This window comes from Crocodylus siamensis, chromosome 5 (assembly GCF_052110815.1).
Source record: "Crocodylus siamensis isolate JL-2025a chromosome 5, ASM5211081v1, whole genome shotgun sequence".
NCBI classification, from domain to species: domain Eukaryota; kingdom Metazoa; phylum Chordata; order Crocodylia; family Crocodylidae; genus Crocodylus; species Crocodylus siamensis.
Window position 1 is genome coordinate 181,373,547 of NC_143399.1, and position 14,488 is coordinate 181,388,034.

At 45.1% G+C, this 14,488-nt stretch overlaps 1 protein-coding gene across 21 annotated transcripts in view; it reads left to right on the forward strand.

Moving 5' to 3' along the window:
• Window positions 1-14,488, forward strand: part of KIAA1217 (KIAA1217 ortholog) — a 684,182-nt gene that overhangs the window by 517,963 nt on the left and 151,731 nt on the right. For 15 of the 21 annotated variants that reach the window (XR_016442337.1, XR_016442336.1, XM_090047343.1 and 12 more), the window contains one exon: window positions 10,640-10,720. The exons of the other annotated variants lie outside the window; for them this stretch is intronic. Coding sequence is in view for 13 of the 15 variants with exons in the window: in XM_090047343.1 (XP_089903469.1) it covers window positions 10,640-10,720 (81 nt within the window). In the remaining 2 variants the exon portion in view is untranslated. The remainder of the gene's footprint in view (window positions 1-10,639; window positions 10,721-14,488) is intronic. 21 annotated transcript variants of the gene reach the window in all.

A 14,488-nucleotide genomic window follows, 5' to 3' on the forward strand; every position in this document is an offset into this window, starting at 1 on the left:
TCCTGGGCGTCAGTTGCCAGTTGACCCATCCGGTTTAGCAGGGGTCCAACGTTGCCCTTGCTTTTCCTCCGGCTCCCCACATATCTGAAAAAGGACTTTTTGTTGTCCTTGATGCTTGAAGCTAGTTGGAGTTCAGTTGCAGCCTTGGCTTTTCTGGTTTGCTCCCTGCAGGACTGGACCAGTGCAGAATAATCCTCCTTGGAGGTGAATCCCGTCCTCCATCCTTTGTAGGCTTTCCTTTTTAGCCGCAGGAGGTCCGCTAGGTCCCTGGATAGCCAGCAGGGCTGTTGTGCCTTCTTGCTGCCTTTCCTCTGTGTTGGAATAGATTTAGCTTGTGCATTGAGGATCGCTTCCTTGAGAAGCAACCACTCTTCTTGAACTCCCATCTCCCTGGGGTCATGGTCCCTGAGGGCCTGACCGACAAGCCTCTTGAGCTTGTCAAAGTTGGCTTTTCTGAAGTCAAGGACTTCTGTGTTGCTGACTGACTTGCCAGCTTTACGGCGGATGGTGAAGGTGATCAGCTCGTGGTTGCTGTCACCCAGCTTCCCATCCATCACTAGGTCACCAATTAGGTCGTCCCCCGTACCCAGTACCAGGTTGAGCAGCGCTTTGCCTCTCGTTGGCCATCCACGCACGAGAGAAAGCTTTGTGACCGCTTGGATTTTGCTGAGTGATCTTCCCAGGAGATGTCCGGGTAATTGAAGTCACCCATGACAACCAAGGTCCTGGAGCAAGCGGTCTCAGTCAGTTCCCGGGCGAACTCCTGGTCAAGCTCAGGACTTTGAGTGGGAGGTCTGTAGTAGACTCCCACCGTTGTGTCCCCTGTGCCATATTCCCCACGAATTTTTACCCAGAGGGTCTCTAGCTGTCCGTGCTGGTCACCAACATCAGCTTGCAGGGACATGTAGCTTTCCTTCATATAGAGAGCAACACGATCCCTCCTGTACAGGGTATAGCCCTCTATACCCGTGGTCCAGTCATGGGTGGAGTCCCACCAGGTCTCCATTATCCCTATGACATCATAATTCTTTGCACTGAGCAGGAGGATGAGCTCCTCCTACTTTTTGCCCAGGCTCCTGGCATTAGTGTACAGGCAGGCAAGTGTGCCCTTGGGGGCTCTTGCCTTGCCCACAGATTGTGCCAGGGCTGGGGCAGGGGTGGGCCCCCTTAAGTGCCTTCGTCTGCTGGCTTTGCAAGGGTTGCTTAGCGGGCCAGCAGTGGCAGTAGTCCCCCCATCCCTCAGCGGGCTTAGTTTAAAGCCCGGTGGAGCAGGTCAGCCAGCCTGGCTGAGAAGAGCCTCCTCCCCAGGGGAGAGAGGTGGAGGCCATCTCTTCCCAGCAGCTCGCTGCCTCTCTCGCCAAAGAGCGGGCTGTGGTCATGGAAGCCAAAGCCTTCCCAATGACACCAGCTCCGCAGTCTTTGGTTCACTACGTGGATCCTCCTCTCCCTCCTCAGCCCATAGCCCGAGACTGGGAGGATCGACGAAAACACCACCTGAGCTCTCAGACCCCTAAGCCCCACTCCCAAATCCCTGTAGCACCTCATGACCTGGCTGGGGGTGCTCCGAGCCATGTCATTGGTGCCCACATGAATAAGGAGCATGGGATAGTGGTCTGTGGGCCGGAGGAGCTCTGGGATCCTCTCCGCAATGTCTCGGATGCGGACCCCTGGGAAGCAGCAGACTTCCCGGTCTAAGGGGTCGGGGAGGCAGATTGCCCCTTCAGTCCCCCACAGGTTGGAGTCTTCCACAACAAACACCTTTCATTTTGTCTTGGGGAGACAAAATATATCTTAATATATCATCCTGCTTTGTGACCAGCAGCTCTGCTGAGACCCAGGAAAAAGCCTTTGTATTGAGCTGCACACCCAGATCCAAATTACTGTCACCCTAACACTCTTCTATAATTATAAAAAGGTGGGCAGGAAAAGACTTAGTTAAGACTCAGTAGGTAGGCATATAGAGCTACAAGGAACTGAGCATTTTAGTCCAGCAAAGCACCCAAGTCCATGCCTAATGTTATGCATGTAAATAGTCCCATTAATTTCAGGTACAGCATCAAGAACAGGATTTAAATTATGCATGTACTTAAGTGTTTAACAAGTGTTTCACAAGACCATGGTAGACACAATCAACACCCTGAAGGACTGGGTTTGTAAAAGAAGCTGAAGCGGGGCATGGGCTCCTAAAAGGAATGGTGAACTTCCTTCCCTGACCCTAGACATATAATCCACACAGCATATTTCTGTTGCAGACAATACAAGAGCTAAAGTTAGTATTAACCTCAAATCTGTTAAAAGGTAATTTGGCACTGGGGAACTTGTTGAGTCCCTGTAGTGGTTATTTCCAGAACACTTATCTTTTTCTTTACCTATTTAGACATTCTTCAAGTGTTAGATTCTACTGAGAGACTCTTTCAAAGAGGTCTCTGTCAAGTTAACAATTCTGTTTCTCTTTAATGAAAAGTAATAGTATGAGGGGGTTTCCCCCTGCAGTAACTGTTGAGTGTACAACAATTATATATTTATAAAAAACGGGAATGCTGAACTCATTGTATTTTTTATTTTATTTTGGGGGTGTAGGTGGAAATTGTTTCTACGATAGTTATTCTATACCCAACTATCTGTCTGTCTAACTATCTAAAAAGTAATACACGGACATAGTTGTTGTGTGTGTATAGTTTTCATTTGTGATAGTTGATATGAAGCAGGCAGAGGGTACTAGGAGTGATACTGTAAATGTACAATGTGCTGATTGGAGTCAGGATTATGGAAGTCTGATACAGTGCTTTTGCTTTGTTCTTTTCTCTCTGTCTGCATTCCTGGTTTACATTTGGCTGAAGTTATTGTCTCTGTACAAACTTGCAAATCGTTTGTTGTTGCGTATCTCCATTTTATCATCAGTTGCTCAAATGCCTCTGATGGTTGTTCATCCCAGCACACCTTTTCTGCCCTGTTCTATATGGTAAGATAGTACTTTTTTTCTTGACTCGAAAATTTCTGTTATTTTAAAATTACTGTTAGAAAACCCTCTCTGGCCTGGACCCAGATGAGCTGCCATCCCTATGTTTTCTCATCCTAGCTTTGCCTGGAAATATCAATTTATCACATGCTTCCAGCAGAATCCTTGTCTACAGGAAACAGTCTCTTGACCCATACTTCCTTCCTTCAGTTTTAAGCTCTTTAAGAGGACTTATGAATCAGCATCCCTCCTCGTCATATATCATCATCAGCATATTTGTATCCAGTCCTTTGCTTTCCCATTACTGTTTCCCTTCAGCATGGATTTTTTTTGGTTTTTGTTTTTTTTTGCACAATTCAGAATGATCGAAGACAAGGTAGTTATTAAAAGATTGTAAGCCTACTGAATCTGTATGCCAATCCAACGTTCTGGCTAATTAGTATTTTGTTTCATAACATACTAGCACATTTTTTGATCCGTTTTCAAACATCTGTAAAATATCTGAGTGGTGACCTGTATAAATTTATTGGTGACCTGTATAAATTTAGTGTGATTACAGTCTCTTTATGATAACTCATTAATTTCCTTTAATTTACCAAATAGGTAAATACAGACTATACATAGGATGTGGGCTGATAAATGTGAGCAATCTAACATTCTACTTTATTTCTAAATTCCCATGACTATATCCAGTGATCCAGGGCACTGGGGTTAACATCTAGAGCAGGGGTGGGTAATTATTTTGGCTGGAGGACCACTTAATGAGTTTTGTGGACCTGTTGAGTGTCACGTTCATTTATGTCTCTCAGTCTCTCTTCTCTTCTTTCCCTTCCCTTCTTCCCGTCCCCAGAACCTGACCGAAGCTGTAGTTCACCAGCACCCCATGCACTCAACTGTAGACCCACATAGGGAAAGGTGGGGAGAGAGACAGAGAGAAACACTACCACCTGCCCAGTGCAGCAGCAGCCCTTACTTGGTTCACAGCTGACACCACTGGGCTCTACATGGGAGCTTCCACTACACCAGGAGGGAGGTGGGTCAGCTGTGGATGCCGCCAGCAGGTTCTGCATCTGGACTTCTAAACTTGGCCACTGTATCCACAGTTGATGATGCTCTTCTGCTGCACTGGAAGTCCTCCCCAGGTCCACAGCTGAAGCCTGATGCTGCTGGGCAGAAACAGTCCTGCCCACCTGCCCATCTGATACCATGTGGCAGCCAGAGCTGCCAGGCACCTGTGGGCTAGATCCAGTGAGTTGGATTCTGTATTTTGTCCATGCCTGATCTAGAGAATAACTCCACACACATTTAATGTATTACATGACATTACATGCCTTCCACAAACCTTCCAGCAACCCAGCATGCTCTTTACATCAATCTATGACACCATTTTAGATGGATTTTGGGAAAGCACTTCCTTCTGAATCACTAACGCCAGCAGTTAAAGTATTTACATTTTTAACGTGCCTGCATTTTTCTTCAGGGGTCTAGGATGTGAGAACTTGACAGATCTGATCCTGTTTGGTACAGCAAATACTTTCTCTTGTTCTACCTAAGGAGTCTTATATTTCATTCAATCTAGTTTCTTCCACACTGCGATAATGACTAATACAGTCAGCCCCAAAATATTTATCTTTCTCCTCCCAAAGTGATTTCATACTGATCATTTGGATATTTCTTTGCCAGTGTAGATATCTTTCAGGACTCTATCTGATGACATTCAGCACATTCTTGGCATCTTTGTTTCCATCCTTTTACTCTCAGCTTTCTCCACCTTTTCCAAGGGCACTGCAGTCACTGTTTCTTTCTACAGCTCAGAGCCAACATATTTTGTAGCTGCTTCCTTTGTTCCTATTACCTTTCTCATCATAGTAGAGATTGGCTCTTGGAATCAGTACTAAATCCTAAATGAGTGCTATTTCCTGTGCTCACAAATAAATTATTTCAGGTCATTGAAGCAGATCCTCTTCTTGTATAGATCAGTGTAGCTCCATGGAAGTCAGTGGATCACTTTCTCCACTAAGGAGATAACTTGTCCATTTTATTATGTGATCCTTCAGGTTTGTATGACTGTGTTATGATTTTGTGTGTTTTTCTTTCTGTCATGGTATGTTTACTGAAAGTCTTCCAATTTTGCATATGTGATGACAGGTGAAGAGGGGAAGAGAAGAGATAAGATTCATAGATACTAGGGTCGAAAGGGACCTCAACAGATCATCGAGTCCAACCCCCTGTCTAGGCAGGAAAGAGTGCTGGGTTCAGATGACCCCAGCCAGATGCCCATCCAGCCTTCTCTTAAAGACCCCCAAGGTAGGGGAGAGCACCACCTCCCTTGGAAGCCCATTCCACATTTTGACCACCCCTACCGTGAAGAAGATTTTCTTGATATCTAGGCTAAATCGGCTCTCTGTTAGTTTATGACATTGTTCCTTGTTACCCCAAGAGGTGCCCTGGTGAACAGAGCATTTCTTGCTGCGTCCCCCTAATGAATTTGTAGAAGGCCACAAGATCATCTCTCAGCCTTCTCTTGTGGAGGCTGAAGAGGTCCAGGTCCCTCAGTCTCTCCTCATAGGGCTTGTCCCGTAAGCCCCTAACCATACTAGTGGCCCTCCTCTGGACCCTCTCAAGTCTATCAACATCCTTCTTGAAGTATGGTGCCTAAAACTGGACGCAGTACTCCAACTGCGGTCTGACCAATGCTGCATAGAGGAAAAGTATCACCTCCTTGGATGGATATATTTGTCATGCATCTGCTGATGCATGATGAAGTGCGGTTAGCTTCGCTGATGATTTTGTGACACTGACGACTCATGTTCATCTTGGAGTCCACTATGAGTCTGAGATCCCTTTCCGCTTCTGTGCTGCTAAGAGGGTCACTTCCCAGCCAGTAGGTGTGCTGGATATTTTTGTGCCCTAGATGCAGCACTCTGCACTTGTCCTTGTTGTACTACATCCTATTGTGTCCTGCCCACTTTTCCAACCTGTCCAGGTCTGCCTGCAATCATTCCCTACCCTCCAGAGTGTGCACTTCACCCCACAATTTGGTATCGTTCACAAACTTGGACAGAGTACACTCCACATCCACGTCACTGATGAAGATATTGAAGAGTACAGGTCCAGGGACCAAACCCTGCGGGACCCCACTACCCACATCCTTCCAGGTTGATACCGACACATCTACTACCACTCTCTGGGTGTGACTGCTAAGCCAATTTGCCACCCACCAGACCATGTAAGCATCTATGTCACAGCCTCGTAATTTATTTATGAGAATGGGATGAGATACTGTATCAAAGGCCTTGCTAAAATCCAAGAAAATGACATCCACCTCTACTCCTGAGTCTAAGCATTTTGTGACCCTGTCATAAAACAAAATCAGATTAGTCAGGCATGATTGACCTGCTATGAATCCATGCTGGTTGCCCTGCTGCATTATTTTTCCTGCTGGACTCCCACAAATACAATTCTTCATAATCTTTTCAAAAACATTTCCAAGGATGGAGGTGAGACTGACTGGCTTATAATTACTCAGATCCTCCTTCCCCGCCTTCTTCAAAATAGGGACCTCACTTGCCCTTTTCCAGTCCTCCAGGACCTGACCCAGGCGCTCAAACAGACGTGCCAGTGGTTCTGCTATGATACCAGCCAATTCCTTCAGTACTCTTGGATGCAGCTTATCCAGGCCTGCTGACTTAAACACATCCCGTCCATCCAAGCGACTCTGCACCGAGTCAGCGTTGACTTGTATCAAGAGAAGATTTTTGGTTTTGGTTTTTTAGAGGGACTTTGAGTGCATTCTTGTCCTCTCAACCCTGATCCACCTGCCTGCTGTAAAATGTACACATCCACATATTAATGTTAAAAAAAGTAATAATAAACCTTTTTTCTTCCAAAAATATGGCTTTTGGTTATCCTAACTGTCGTGCCCCATAACGCCGGTGCACTCTTGACCTGCGAGCCTGGGTCGGCACGACCGGCTTGGCATGAGGAGGGAGATTTATGACCAGGCAGGTGGGTGATAACGGTGAGCAGGAGTCAGTATGATTTAAACACACCGTGGTGGTTACACAGAAAAGGTTTATTTTACTTATGCTACTGATGTGCTTGCAGTGTAAGCACAGGAGTTGATTTATTCAGTTACAGCATGCAGATATCATGTTACCCAGCATTTACAGGGTAGGTAAGAGAGTTGCTTGTTACAGATTCCGAGCGATTCACATAAGCCATTGCAGTCTGCAGATTACTGGGAGCTCTTGATAAGAAAGATAACATCAGAGATAGACGGGTCGGCAAGACGGAGATACGCCAGAAAGATAACGTAGGCGGAGAGATGCACGATCTGTTCTTCTTGAGTGTATACACAGTTCTCTGTTCTCTGCTTTGGGCGGAAGTTCTTTCAAAGTTATATTTGGTGAAAAGTGACCAATTACTATACACTAATCGTAAATAATTAATGAGTTGGCACTTGTGCTTTCTTTGTTTGCTCAGGTTTCAGAAAAGAGGGGGGTTATTTTTACTTGGGTGGTACTGGTTCTGTTTGGTCACAGGATGGTGCGCATAGCATATTTAATTTTACAACTTCATTAAAGTAGTTTCATTTTTATCTGGTCACTATGGGTACCGATATCTCTTGTGCTGAACTGTCAAGGCCAGTTTCTCTCTCAAGTAATTTGAAATGAGGCACAGACAGGAGTATGTATATGCAGCACTGTTAATACAGAGGGATAAATTACAATTACAGAGTTTGTTGTGTTAGCTTCTGACCTTTTGCCATTGGCATCTGAAATCAAAGACTTTGATCTTTGACACTAACATTAAAAATGAAACCAACATATGGAATGATTTCCTTTGTGACTGTAGAAGGTCAAGAGGAAGTGAAACACCATTGGTTTCAGTTTGTAGGGTGCCAGGATTAGAGGAACCCTTGCAGACTGTGGAGTACAACTCCAACCTGGGCAGTGCAGCTTGAAAAAGTGGCAGGAAGGAGTACAGTAGAATAAATCTATGTGGGGATCATTGTAACCCACAAGAAAGACCCTATGAATCATATGAGCTATGGAAACCTCAGGGCAGCCCTGAACTGTTGTGCCAGTACTTCTTCCCACGGAAATCCCTAGTTGCCTCACTTTGAGGTGGGATTTAGCCTTTAGTTATGGTTTCAGTTTTAAGCAATTGTTGGCTTTTCTAGCTGAGAAATTTGTCAATTAAAACTTCCAAACTCTGTGAATCATGTTCAGATCCACCTAAGTGTAATCCTTTTCCATCCTGCTCAAGTCCTTTAAAAAAATGCTAATGCAAAAGATGGTTGAGTCTCTTTCTCAGTCCTTTTTTCTGACTTTGTGTTAAGGTGAAGATGAAAGCGTGTTACAAAAATAAACATATTAGTGGATTTTCAGGGACTCAAGTAGGATAGAATTGGTTCATACTTAGTTTCCAATAGGTGGAATAGGATCTGGATCTGCATGTGTGCCTGTATGTGTGCGTGTGTGTGTGGTAGAAAACATTCAAAAACCTCACATGATTTCAATACTCCTGAGATCCTGGTGATGGACCCTCTTGTCTTTGCCTTTGGCAAGGATCTGGCTTGGCATTTATCTACGTCATGCAGCAAGGTTAAATTTAATTTGTACTTGTGTTTGCATAAATGACGTAGTTGCACATATCCTATTTTAAATGAACAAGTCTAAATGATAAACAAAACATTTTTATTTAAATAATTTGGGTGGCTTTACTGTATTCTATATCATTGACTTAATCATGGAGGAGCATAAAATATATATGCACTAATGGCATGTCCCTGGAATCAAATAAATCTAAGACATTTTTGTTCCCCAGGTTTTATAAACATGAATCAAAAGATTCTTTGAATTACTGTCGTATGATGTGGTGCCAACATAGTAATTGTGTACTCACTTTGCTAGCTAAGATGTTTTTGTATTTAAGTATTAAATAAGTTTAGTTTTTCATTTCAGCTTATTGTATTATATTATGTTGAATGGCAAGAACAGGGTAATTAAAGTTGTAAAAGAAGCTTAACACAGGGTGAAGAGGGAGCAGGGTGCTATGAGATGAATTAAATAAATATACTATACTTTTTGCAGCAACAAAAGATTAAAGTTCACATTACATTGCCAATTCAGTATGCTTAAAAAAGATGAGGCTAGCTTAAAAATCCTGAGATTTTAGAATAGTACTCTTGAGGGTTGATGGTCTTTGTTTGAAGTTTCTAGAGGGTTCATAAAGTTTGTGTCTCAAAGAATGTTAACCTTTATATTTATAAAGTTCAGTATTTCTTTCTGTATCATGATTTGAGTAGCTGGGACTTGAGCCCTGCATGCTGTCAGACTCACAAGAAACTAATGAAAGGAAGTAACATTCTGTGTCCTGTATTCAGGAAGGACTAGTCCAGTGGTAACCAGCATTCCCTCTACACTGCGTGGCGAGCGTGGCTGCGCAGGCAGCCTCATGCTGCACTGCCAGGGGTGTCTGCGTGGCCGCACATGCCACACAGCTTAGATGAAACACTGCTGTTAGCTTATTGCTCAGTTCTTTCCTACTGGATGACATAGGTTGCTACTCTGATGTCACTAGAAGCTCTTGGTATTGGGCATTTTGCATAAATAGCAGCCTAAAAATTGATTTATGATCCTCAATTCATGTACCGACATTTAAAGATTCTGCCTGTTGTGTCAGGCATTTTGAGTCATAAAATGAGAGTTTGATGTGACTGACTAAGTACAGACAGTCAAAAAGCCCAAGGTTGAATCAATTCAATCTTCACAGGTTAGTCTAAGCGGCATAACTGACAAATAACTGAACAGACATTCACTTTTGATTCCAGGAATACAGTCGTATGCTTGCAGTGACCCAGGCCAGAAGCCAGGGGGTGCTAGAGTATGCTTCCCTGCTGGACTGGAGCAGACAGTTTGGGCCAGAACTAGCCCACTCACCCTGTGGGGAAAGGGGAGTTTGCGGGGGAGGTGCAAAGCATCCTGGGATGCTGAGGGACTGTGAGTTAACTTGAATCTGGAGGGGATCTAGGACAGAAGTTCAATAAACTGATTTAAACTAAATCAGTTAAGTCTGATACTATATCTTCCAGGTTTCTCTTAAACTGGTCTTGGCCATTTTGAAAGCAGTTTATGTGCACTGAACTTCTGTTGTATTATAGATTTGAACCGGTTTCTAATGACTTATACCAGTGTGTCATTTCTATCCCCAGCCTGTGTAAAAGCTCCTCTACTGATATTAATAAGAGCCATAAATTGTACTGCATACCATAAAGAATATCCCTTTTTAGTTTCTGACACAGTGTAGTTCCCAGACATTACTGAGAATCTGTTTTTTATACATATTTGCCATTAACTCAGGTTGTAGCAAGAAAGAATACTGTCCACATTCTCAGAGCATCAGCTCCTAGTACATTTCTGAACTGAGTGCTACAGGACAACAGGGAATACTGAGATGCATCTGCTTTTGGTAATGATAAACTACGTTGCTCATGCATGGTACCCTTCCTTTAGTTTTTCTTTTCAGTGCATATGCCACCTTTATTTTCCCTTCTGCTGATGATCACTGCAGTACATTTTCGTTATGCACAGGCCATTCTCTTGGTGGTTTTTTGTCCTCCCCTTTTAACAGTTTTCTCTCTTCCACTTTTTTCTCTCTCTCTTTGATCCACAGGTTTTGCAGTACATGTTGGTCTCCCTTCATTCAGAACTTGACATTCAAAGGTACTTGATGAAAATTGAATCCTCTCAGAGAGTTAGTACTGTACTTTCTTTTTCTGCACTCTACCTTGGATTGAGCCTGCTACACATTAACTGTGTGTGGTTTGCTTCATAACTACTGTCGGTATCACTGGATAAATCTGGACCTGCATGCTTTTCCCTTTGTGTTTCACAGCAATAATGCCATTCATATCAAGTAAACTATGTAGTGAAGCGATGCATGGGCATCCATTGACATTTTCTGTAAGCCTGAGTGTTCCTCTAATGGCATGATAGACCTTAATGCCACCTGTCTCTTAGTTACATGCATTCATCTCCCCCAGAACCCATTGGGAATTGCAGGCATGTAGTTGAAGGCAGAATTTGGCTACAGATATATTAATAGCCACTATAAAATGTGCTGACACTAACTCAACATTTTCAATTCAGTATTTTAAAGTATGTTTTTATACTAACCAAGTGTTCAGAATGCTGCAGAGAAGTTCAGGTACAAACCTGTGGATGCAAGCATCTTACTTTTCCTGTGGTTTAGTATTTGTCACAAAGGAGATTTGGAATTTGCTGTTACATGTGGCTCTGCATGTTATAAGAGTATACGTTAATAAATGTTCTGGCCTTGAAGGGTTGGTTTTATAGGGATATGTATAGGATGGCATACAGAGAGGAGGAGAGTGTATAAAATAACAGTATGAACTCTTCAAGTGGCTCCCAGCACCAATTTCCCTCCTTGATTCTCACATATACAGTTAGCACCTCCTCATCCAGGTTGTGCCCTTTTATTTAAAGTATTACCTTTTGTGATCCTATAGCTGTACAAATATGTCTATTTTAAATCACTAGTAATAAATATGGCAGTTTGAAAAGGGGTCTGTAGGAAGAACAGACCAGACCATGGCTTATCAAAATAAACTGGTCATATACGCGCTCTTGTGTGATGCTCTTCCTTTGGCTGAGCTCTTTTTATTCTGTATATAATGCTCCCATGTTTTATTCCATATATGTGTGGTGTCGCAGCCACATACTTCTAATTTATTTGCATGTTTTAAATATGAACACAGATATCAGGAGTGCCAGGCTTTTATACCATGCTCAAAAGCATATCCGAAATATCCGCAGGTAAGAAATGGGATACCATATTTACTCGCATCTAAGATGAGGTGTGGTGTCTGTCCCCCTCCGCCCCTTGCAAGCCAGGAGACAAGATGGGAGGTGTAGGCAGCTGCTGAGGTTACTCTGAGTCAGATCCACAGCAACCTCCTGCTCCTCACTTCCACTTCCTCTCTGCAGGTTCTGCCCCCTCCCACTTACTGTCAGGCACAGCTCAGCTCTGACTCAGGCTGGATTCCCTTATGGGCAAAGAGCACATGGAAATTCTGTCCCCTGCCTGTCCAATCTCCATTGCCAAAACTGCTGCATGGCCTGGCAAGGGCTGAGCTTTCAATGTGCTGCGCTCCAGGGGGGAACAGAACTGGAACAGCATCTGACAGCAAGAGGTGCGGGGGAGAGGCAGAGACTGTAGGGGGGAAAGGGACAGAGGCTGCAGGGGGCTTGGGGTGGTGCAGGGGGACAGGAAGAATGCAGGGAAAAGTGAATGGGCAGACAGTAGGGGGCCACCTGGTTTTTGCCCCCCCCAGCCACTATTTTCCCTGCTGTAGCAGTGGGAGGGGGTTGAATATAAGACAACCAGGTTCTATACCTGGAAAATTTCATAGATTTCATAGATTTCATAGACATTAGGGCTGGAAGGGACCTCGGAAGATCGAGTCCAGCCCCCTGCCCAAAGGGCAGGAAGTCAGCTGGGGTCATAGGATCCCAGCAAGATAAGCATCCAATTTACTCCCGAAGGTGTTAAATGTAGGTGCTTGAACCACCTCCGCTGGCAGACTGTTCCAGACCTTGGGGGCTCGGACAGTAAAGAAATTCTTCCTTATGTCCAGCCTGAAACGGTCTTGCAGGAGTTTGTGACCGTTCGACCTCGTCATCCCTTGGGGCGCTCTGGTGAACAGACGTTCCCCCAGATCCTGGTGGTCACCCCTGATAAACTTATAGGTGGGCATCAGATCACCCCTGAGCCTGCGCTTTTCCAGGCTAAAGAGTCCCATGGCTCTCAGCCTGTCATCATAAGATCTGTTTCCCTGACCTCTGATCATGCGCGTGGCTCTCCTCTGGACTCTCTCAAGCTTCTCCACATCCTTTTTGAATTGTGGAGCCCAAAACTGGACGCAGTACTCCAGCGGCGGCCTCACCAAGGCCGAGTACAAGGGGAGAATGACGTCCTGGGATTTGCTCGAGAAGCATCTATGGATGCACGCCAGCATTTTGGTCACTTTACTAGCCGCAGCATCGCATTGGAGGCTCATGTTCATCTTGTGGTCAATGATGACCCCCAAGTCTTTTTCTTCTGTAGTGCTATCCAACGTAGCACTGCCGAGCCTATAAGGATGCTGCAGGTTTTTCCTCCCAAGGTGGAGAACCTTGCATTTTTCGGTGTTAAACACCATGAGGGTCTCGTCTGCCCATTTGCTGAGCTTGTCCAAGTCAGCCTGGATCACCCACCTATCTTCTGGCGTGGATGCTTTGCCCCAAAGTTTGGTGTCATCGGCGAACTTGGCCAGTCCACTCCTGACTCCAATGTCCACATCATTAATGAAGATGTTGAACAGGATGGGTCCCAGGACAGAGCCTTGAGGGACCCCACTGGTTACAGGGCACCATGATGAGTGACTGCCATCAATCACAACCCTCTGGCTCCGACCACGAAGCCAATTTCCCAGCCAGCGGATCGTGGTGGAGCCAAGGCCACAACTGGGCAGTTTGGCCAAGAGGTGATCATGGGATACCAGATCAAAAGCTTTTTTGAAGTCAAGATATATGACATCAATCTCTTCTCCCTTGTCCAGGTGATAGGTCACCTGGTCATAGAAGGAAATGAGATTGGTCAAACAAGAACTACCCGCAACAAACCCGTGCTGGCTATCCCTTAGGATGTTAGCCTGGGCCAGTCCCTCAAGGATGGCCTCCTTAATAAACTTTTCTAAGATCTTCCCCAGGATAGAAGTCAGGCTAATGGGCCTGTAGTTAGCCGGATCCACTCTCCTCCCTTTGTTGAAGATCGGCACCACATTGGCCTTCTTCCAGTCTTCGGGCACTACACCAGAGCGCCAGGAGTTTTCAAAGATCCGTGCCAGGGGCTGGGCTCTGATGCTCGCCAGCTCCTTGAGTACCCTGGGGTGCAGGTTGTCAGGGCCAGCTGACTTGAAGGTATCCAGCTTCTCAAGGTGTTCCTTCATGAGGTCAGCATTGATGGAAGGTAGGGGATTCCCCTCACCCAGATTTCCCTGTCCCATAGCAGGCATGGGCATCCCGTGTGACTGATGAAAGACTGACGCAAAGTACCTATTTAATAGGTTGGCTTTTTCCTGGGCGTCAGTTGTCAGTTGCCCCATCTGGTTTAGCAGGGGTCCAACATTGCCCTTGCTTTTCCTCTGGCTCCCCACATACCTGAAAAAGGACTTTTTGTTGTCCTTGATGCCTGAAGCTAGTTGGAGTTCAGTTGCAGCCTTGGCTTTCCTGGTTTGCTCCCTGCAGGACCGGACCAGCATGGAGTAAACCTCATTGGAGGTGAATCCCGTCCTCCATCCTTTGTAGGCTTTCCTTTTTAGCCACAGTAGGTCCGCTAGGTCTCTGGAGAGCCAGGGGGGCTGCTGTGCCTTCTTGCTGCCTTTCCTCCGTGTTGGAATAGATTTAGCTTGTGCACTGAGGATCGCTTCCTTGAGAAGCAACCACTCTTCTTGAACTCCCA